Source organism: Mus caroli, unplaced genomic scaffold (genome assembly GCF_978045245.1).
Source record: "Mus caroli unplaced genomic scaffold, Mus_caroli_1 scaffold_8, whole genome shotgun sequence".
NCBI lineage: Eukaryota > Metazoa > Chordata > Mammalia > Rodentia > Muridae > Mus > Mus caroli.
In genome coordinates, this window is record NW_028227263.1 from 122685712 (window position 1) to 122694218 (window position 8507).

The 8507-nt window shown below is 38.5% G+C and overlaps 1 protein-coding gene across 1 annotated transcript; it reads right to left on the minus strand.

Moving 5' to 3' along the window:
- Positions 1–4970: 4970 nt before the first annotated feature.
- Positions 4971–6095, minus strand: LOC147003421 (vomeronasal type-1 receptor 4-like). The gene has a single exon (XM_085840993.1). The coding sequence runs from the start codon at positions 5886–5888 to the stop codon at positions 4971–4973; it is 918 nt and encodes a 305-aa protein (XP_085697119.1). The 5' UTR covers positions 5889–6095.
- Positions 6096–8507: the final 2412 nt, after the last annotated feature.

Sequence of the window (8507 nt, forward strand, 5' to 3'; positions counted from 1 at the left end):
TTGAGAAGAGTGTTGTTCAGTTTCCACGTGAATGTTGGCTTTCTATTATTTATGTTGTTATTGAAGATCAGCATTAGTCCATGGTGATCTGATAGGATGCATGGGACAATTTCAATATTTTTGTATCTGTTCAGGCCTCTTTTGTGACCAATTATATGGTCAATTTTGGAGAAGGTACCATGAGGTGCTGAGAAGAATTTATATCCTTTCGTTTAGGATAAAATGTTCTGTAGATATCTGTTAAATCCATATGTTACATAATTTCTGTTAGTTTCACTGTGTCCCTGTTTAGTTTCTGTTTCCAGGATCTGTCCATTGAGGCAAGTGGTGTGTTGAAGTCTCCCACTATTATTGTGTGAGTTGCAATGTGTGCTTTGAGCTTTACTAAAGTTTCTGTAATGAATGTGGCTGCCCTTACATTTGGAGCATAGATATTCAGAATTGAGAATTCCTCTTGGACGATTTTACCTTTGATGAGTATGAAGTGCCCCTCCTTGTCTTTTTTGAAAACTTTGGGTTGGAAGTCAATTTTATTCTATATTAGAAAGGCTACTCCAGCTTGTTTCTTCAGACCGTTTGCTTGGAAAATTGTTTTCCAGCCTTTCACTCTGAGGTAGTATCTGTCTTTTTACCTGAGATGGGTTTACTTTCAGCAGCAAAATGTTGGGTCCTGTTTGTGTAGCCAGTCTGTTAATCTATGTCTTTTTATTGGGGAATAGAGTCCATTGATATTAAGAGATATCAAGGAAAAGTAATTGTTGCTTCCTATTGTTTTTGTTGTTAGAGTTGGCATTCTGATCTTGTGGATGTCTTCTTTTAGGTTTGTTGAAGGATTACTTTCTTGCTTTTTCTAGGGCATGGTTTCCATCCTTGTATTGGTTTTTTTCTGTTGCTTTCCTTTGAAGGGCTGGATTCGTGGAAAGATAATGTGTGAATTTGGTTTTGTCATGTAATACTTTGGTTTCTCCATCTATGGTAATTGAGAGTTTTCCTGGGTTTAGTAGCCTGGGCTGGCATTTGTGTTCTCTTAGTATCTGTATAACATCTGTCCATGATCTTCTGGCTTTCATAGTCTCTGGTGAAAAATCTGGTGTAATTCTGATAGGCTTGCTTGTATATGTTACTTGACCTTTTTCCCTTACAGCTTTTAATATTCTATCTTTATTTAGTGCATTTGTTGTTCTGATTATTTTGTGTTGGGAGGAATTTCTTTTCTGGTCCTGTCTATTTGGAGTTTTGTAGGCTTCTTGTATGTTCATGGGCATCTCTTTCTTTAGGTTTGGGAAGTTTTCTTCTATAATTTTGTTGAAGATATTTGCTGGCCCTTTAAGTTGAAAATCTTCATTCTCATCTACTCCTATTATCCTTAGGTTTTGTCTTTTCATTGTGTCCTGGAATCCTGGATGTTTTGACTTAGGATCTTTTTGCATTTTCCATTTTCTTTGATTGTTGTGCCCATGTTCTCTATGGAGTCTTCTGCACCTGAGATTCTCTCTTCCATTTCTTGTATTCTGTTGCTGATGGTTCCAGATTTCTTTCCTAGGGTTTCTATCTTCAGTGTTGTCTCACTTTGGGTTTTCTTTTTTGTTTCTACTTCCCTTTTTAGGTCTTGTATGATTTTGTTCAATTCTATAACCTGTTTCTTGTGTTTTCCTGTTTTTCTTTAAGGACTTCTACCTGTTTAGCAGTGATCTCCTGTATTTCTTTAAGTGAGTTATTAAAGTCCTTCTTGATGTCCTCAACCATTATCATGAGCTATGTTTTTAAATCCAAGTCTAGCTCTTCAGGTGTTTTGGGGTATCTAGGACTGGCTGAGGTGATAGTGCTGGGTTCTAATGATGGTGAGTGGTCTTGGTTTCTGTTAGCAAGATTCTTATGTTTGCCTTTCACCACCTGGTAATCTCTGGAGTTAGTTGTTATAGTTGTCTCTGGTTGGATCTTGTTCCTCCTGTGATTCTGTTAGCCTCTCTCAGCAGACCTGGGATTCTAGATCTCTTCTGAATTTCAGTGGTCAGAGTACTCTCTGCAGGCAAGCTCTTCTCTTGTAGGGAAGGTGCACAGATATCTGGCATTCTGACCTTTCTCCTGGCTGAAGATGAAGGCCTGAAACAGGGCCTGTCCTAGAAGCTGTGTCGCTTCTGTAGTCTGCACTCTCACCTGCACAGACTAGTCTCTGAGAGTCCAGGAGCAGAGATGGCTCCCCCAGGTGCTCTGGCAAATCCCTCCTGGGAGGATTGGACCCCTCTCCTCTGGCAGGGAATGTGCCTGGATGTCCGGAGCCCAAAATGGGGTCTGCCCCAGAAGCTGTGTAGCTTCTGTAGTCCATACTCTCCCCTGTGCAAACTAGTCTCTAAGGGATCCGGGAAACAAGATGGCTCCCCCAGGTGCTCTGGCAGAGCCCTCATGGGTTGGAAGGACACCTCTGGCAGGGAAGGTGCCCGGATGTCAGGAGCCTGAAACAGGGTCTTCCACAGATGCTGTGTCACTTCTCCGTGTTCCAGAAGCTGTGTATCTTATGTAGTCCACACTTTCACCTGCGCAGACTAGTCTCTCAGGGCCAAACCACCTTTTTATTTCCTCTGGACATTTTGGAAAATATTTTGAAAAGGATTTTTTTCTCTTGACTTCAAATTCAACACAATTAATACAGGTATGTAGATATGTCTTTGTTTTTTCCAGTTTTTAAAAGGAAAATTTATTTAACATGTATCAGTATAATGCATCGAAATGGAATTCACAATACAAGGTAAGATTTATATCAAAGCTCCAGAATTCTATACAAATAACATGACAAAACTCATTTTTTTGTATTTTTCTTATTAGATATTTATTCACATTTAAATATTATCCCCTTTCTTTGTTTCCCTCTCAAGCCCCCTTTCCCCCTCCCCCTGCTCACCATTCTACCCACAACCACTTCCTGGCCCTGGTGTTTCCTTACACTGGGGCATAGAGCCTTTACAGGACCAAGGGCCTCTTGTCCCATTGATAACCAACTAGGCCATCCTCTGCTACATAAGCGTCTGGATTTATGAGTCCCTCCATGTGTACTCTTTGGTTGGTGATGTAGTTCCTGGGAGCTCTGGGAATACTGATTAGTTCATATAGTTGTTCCTCCTATGGGGATGCAAATCCGTTCAGCTCACTGGGTCCTTTCTCTAAATCCTTCATTGGGGACCCTGTGCTCAGTCCAATGGTAGGCTATGAGGATCCACCTCTGCATTTGTCAGGCACTGGAGGAGTCTCTTTGGAGACAGCTATAACAGGATTCTGTCAGCAAGCACTTGTTGGCATCCACAAAAGTTCTGGGTTTGGTGACTGCATATGTGATGGGTCCCCAGGTGGAGCAGTCTCTGGATGGTCATTCCTTCAGTCTCTGCTCCACACTTTGTCTCTGTAACTCCTTCCATGGGTATTTTGTTCCTCCTTCTAAGAAAGATCCAAGAATCCACACTTTGGTCTTCCTTCTTTCTTCTTGAATTTCATGTGGTTTGTGGATTGTATCTTGGGTAATTCAAGCTTCTGGGCTAATATCCACTTACCAGTGAGTGTATACCATGTATGTTCTTTTGTGATTGGGTTATGTCACTCAGGAGGATATTTTATAGTTCCATCCATTTGCCTAATCTTTTCACAACTTCATTGATTTTAATATCTGAGTAGTACTCCATTGTGTGTATGTACCACATTTTCTGTATCCATTCCTCTGCATTTGCTGCTACCTGAGTTTTTTTTTTTTTTTTTTTTATCTTAGCCATTCTGACTGGTGTGAGGTGGAATCTCAGGGTTGTTTTGATTTACAATTCCCTAAAGACTAAGGATGTTGAACATTTCTTTAGGTGCTTCTCAGCCATTCAGTTTTCCTCAGTTGAGAATTCTTTGAAATGTAAATGAAGAAAACATCTAATAAAAAAAGGGGAAGGAAATCCCCATAAATACATACACAGACAATACACATAAAAAAATTCTAAAATATTTCGTTGTTCACAGAAGTAATTAGCACAAGTGTGATTTTGAGTTTCATCACACTGAAAGGTATAACCTCTCCAGATACTTATCTGTGTGCTCTGCTGCCTTTGGAATTTTCTGGCAGCAAAAAGTGTTAAATGCTTGACTTTTATCTTCTCAGAAAATAATTTTGTGACTGAGGAAGCCACTGACAGCCAGAGTGACAACTTTGCCTCCACATTGTTCTGATACCTCTTGTCTCCTGTGTTACTGGCAGGTGTTTCTGATGATGGTAAACACAATTTTACCACTGCCTAGAGTGAAGACATTGCCAAGACCTTTCAGGAGAAGATGTCCAGTGTGGATCCTGGTATCCTCCGTGGTCCTGAGACTTTAAACCTCCTAAGGCTCCTGAGCGTGAGCTGCTTTTTCCTCTTTTCCTCTTTATTCTTGATGTAGCTCGCACTTCTTGAGAGAGCATGAAGTGATGTTCAATGATTGACTATCACCTGAGTGGAGTCCAAGATAGCAAACCACATGTTTCCTAACTAAAATGGAATGACGTGCAATATGTGAAAAATTAACAAACATTTCTTCTTTGAAAACATTTAGTCCTAACAATACATTCTCATTTGTTTAGATAGAGAAATAGAGATAGGGATTCTGTTCTTAGCTGAGGCTTAAAGTGTTACATTAGAAGAAACAGAGATTAACACTTTGATCAGGTCTTTATAACACATTAACCTGTTCAGGGAAAGTGGGTTTCATCTGTTTTAGAGCAGCTTGCAGCAGAGTGCAGTTATGTACAACAGAACAGAGGGTGGCAAATAACTCACTTACTGTCAGTCATATTCCAACCAGAAATCATTTCACATCAACAAATGATTATAATCTTACTTTTTAAAAATTACAACAGTGAGAACCACACCTGATTCATAAAAGATACATATTTATTAAATAAAGTAATTAATGGTATTACTAAAGCTGTCTTTTGAGTTTGGAATTTTTAGCAACTCTGGCTTTTAACAGTTGAAGAGCACAGAACAAGGATTCTTAGGGTCTCTGAAGATCAACAGTAAAGGAGATATTGTGGGGAAGCCTGCAACAAAAACTTCACTGCAATGCCTCACAAAGAGATAAGAATCTACAAAAAACATGTGAAAGATGGTACAAATAAAATTTAGAAGATAAAAGCTAACAAATGTGATCACCAGCATCAGGATAGTATGGGTTGCTCTGGTCTCAGCTTGGCCTCTGGGGTCCTGATTGGGAGTGAGGATGTGCTGCATTCGCTGGTGATGTCTATGGAGGAGAAGTACCATGGAGACACTGGTGCAGACCATGATGCTCATGAACGTGGCATCATGGGCAAATCTCAAGAAGATTATGCCTACACTGAATCCAGAAGTGGAACAGAACAACTTGCTTTTAGAGCCATTATTATTGTCTGTTATCTGTGGACCAGTGAGCTTAATTGGAATGTAGATATTATTTAAGACACTGAAGAGCCAACAACTGTAACAAGAATACCTTGCCAAATTTGGGACACTTGCTCTGAGTATGAGTTTACCTCTATTAACAGGAACAAGAGTGACAAACTGATGGATACTCAGGACACAGGTGGAACACAAGTTTGTGCTTCTTGCAACTAGGCGAATAAAGAATTCCAATTTACATTTGAGGTCAGTTGGAAGATTTTTTGGAGCAAAAGCCATCATGTTGTTTTGAAATGTAGTGATGAAGAGAATCAGGACATTGGCCACAGCTATGTGGCTTAATATCACCTGTCTGGGACTCTTTTGAGAACCAGTCAAGACTGGATAGAAATTATGGACAAACAGAAAGACATTGGCCACAGTCCCAACACCAAACTGACAGAGCAAGAGGATCTGAAGAGCCACTTCTTCAGTGTTTTTCAGGAATTTTTCATGAGCAGACATTGAGAGAGCTTTACCTGACCCTGGAGTAATGATAAGGTTGAACAGAATCTTCACGATTCTGTTCTATTGTCCAAGCTTACTAATTAATTTGTGACAATTTCTTTTCTTGATCAGTGAGACACTACTCTATCACACTATAGGGGAATTGTCTGGAATACAATGCATGGACAGTAAAGCAGAATAAAATGTTATATTTATTGAATTACTCCTGCCTTGAGATAGATATTGTAGTGATGCTACATCTTCATGGTCACATTGGTCAATAACCTACACAATAACACACATTTTAACTCAGCACAGACTTTGCAAATGAATACAGACAGAAAAGAGGCTAGTATAATTATGTGATTCCATCATCAGAATTCAATACAATTGGGAGGGAGGGAAGACTGCAAAGGCATCTTAATCAATAAAATCACTTAATCAGTAACAAGCTAGAGATTCCATCATTAGGTTTTGTCATCAGAATTCAATATAGTTAAGAGGGAGAAGATGCTTCAAATGGAATGCATCTTAATCAATAAAATAACTTAATCAATAAAAAGAAAAGAAAAGAGCAATACACCATAAAAAGAATTAATACACTTTCCTCATGTTATAGTAACATTTTAAAAACAATGAATATGTTAATAAGACATATGATTATATATAATAATCAATAACGTTTGTAGCTTAATTCAGATGTAGAAAATTAAGTTGTTGGCTTTTGAGGAATTTTTATACTACTCATCCACACAATAAAATACCAAATATTTTTAATATATCCACCTATGTTTTGATCAGGCAGGTGAATATAGGTTAACATATACATCTTTCATATAAAAAACCCACTTGCTAACAAGATTCATTTATTCATATTTTCCCAATCTTAAGTTTTCTTTTACAAAGTCAGGTTCCAGAGTCTTAGCTGCATCATCTCTACCTTCCCTCAAAAATTATTAACACAATCACTATTATTCCATTTGCAAGCCACTGCTTAGTCTGCCTTTTACTTATTTATAGGTTTCTTTTCTTTATTAGATATTTTCTTCATTTACATTTCAAATGCTATCCTGAAACTCTCCTATACCCTCCCCCTGCCCTGCTCCCCAACCCACCCACTCCTGCTTTCTGGCCCCAGAATTCCCCTGTACTGGGATATATGATCTTTGCAAGACCAAGGGCCTCTCCTCCCATTGATGGACAACTAGGCCATCCTCTCTACATATGCAACTAGAGACATGGTTCTGGGGGTACCTATTATATGGAACACAGGGCCTCTAATGAAGGAGCTAGAGAAAGTAACCAAGGAGCTAAAGGGGTCTGCAACCCTATAAGGGAACCAACAATATTTATATGTTTCTAAAAGAACATGGGATGTCCATCTACCATATAAAATTCAAAGTGCCACATACAGATGTTATGTTGAATGCTGTTTTCTGATGAGTACAAATTCAGAAAACAGACATATCTGTGAGATGAAAGCAAAATATCAACCCATTTGAGTTAAGCTGCAGTCTTCAAATGGAAATAATGATTCATTTTAGCTTTAGAATACAATGTACACTGAAGAAGGGAGAGGAGAATTTTAAGAAGAAGTCTATGGTTGCAAAAATCCCACCTCTGAGCCAGAGTCAGGATGAAGATGCTCATCTGAAGGCCAGCTTAGGAACACAACTCCTATAGAAGCATATATTGTAGTACCTGTTACATTGAGGAAGTTCTCTGTGTGACACCTTGCTTGAGAAAGAATGCAAAGAAAATCTGAATGATTTCTTATTTTCCATTTGATGCTGTGACGATAACCCAACAAAGTTCAGATTTCTAATCTTATAAAATAGTAGGGTACTTGGACATGACATCCTTCAGAGAGTTTATTATTTCATTATCTGTGGTGTCAGTGCATTTTTCTCTCTGGAGACTTTGGGACACCTCCAATGAAGGAAAATAATTTATCCCCAGAGCAAATCTCTACTTTTACTCTCTAATACTTACTGATGATGTATAGGAGTTTGTTAGATGTTAATGTGTACCTGAACAGAAGTTATAAATGAGTTTTCATGTTTCCTTTGGGAGAATTTAAGTTCCGAAGTTATCCTGTAGTCAGATGTGAATTGGGGCACTCCAAGGTAGAACAAGGGACTCATTATGTGAGTTTCTATAGAGTACTTTCTTCCTTACTATTTCTCCCTTGGAAAATTATGCTGACACCAAGTCCTTCCAGAAAACTGGCAATGTGTCAGTCAGATTCTGTAATTTCTCAGGAAGTTTCTTCATTCCAACTTGTCCTAATTTGTCCCAGGACACATAGTTCTGACAAATTTATTAACTGAACCTGGTCTTTCCCACCTGAATCCTGTGTTTATTCCCATATCCACTTGTTTGCAGGTAGATCATGACTTGTTTTCTGATATACTCATGAATCCCTATTAGAAACCTAATATACTTTGCTAGTATCAAGAGAATCTGCTTTGTAAGGAAGGAATCATGGATAAACAAGCAAGGTATGGATTGAGCAATCATTAAGAAATAAAAAGATTCAACCACACTCATTTATGCTCTAGGCATAATAGGAAATAGGGACGTAATTTTGATTGTCAATGATGAAAAGTAAAAACTGAGGTTATAAATATAAGAATT

Excerpts from the sequence above, each read along its gene's own strand:
- LOC147003421 (XM_085840993.1), bottom strand. The coding sequence starts at position 5,888 with ATGTCTGCTCATGAAAAATTCCTGAAAAACACTGAAGAAGTGGCTCTT.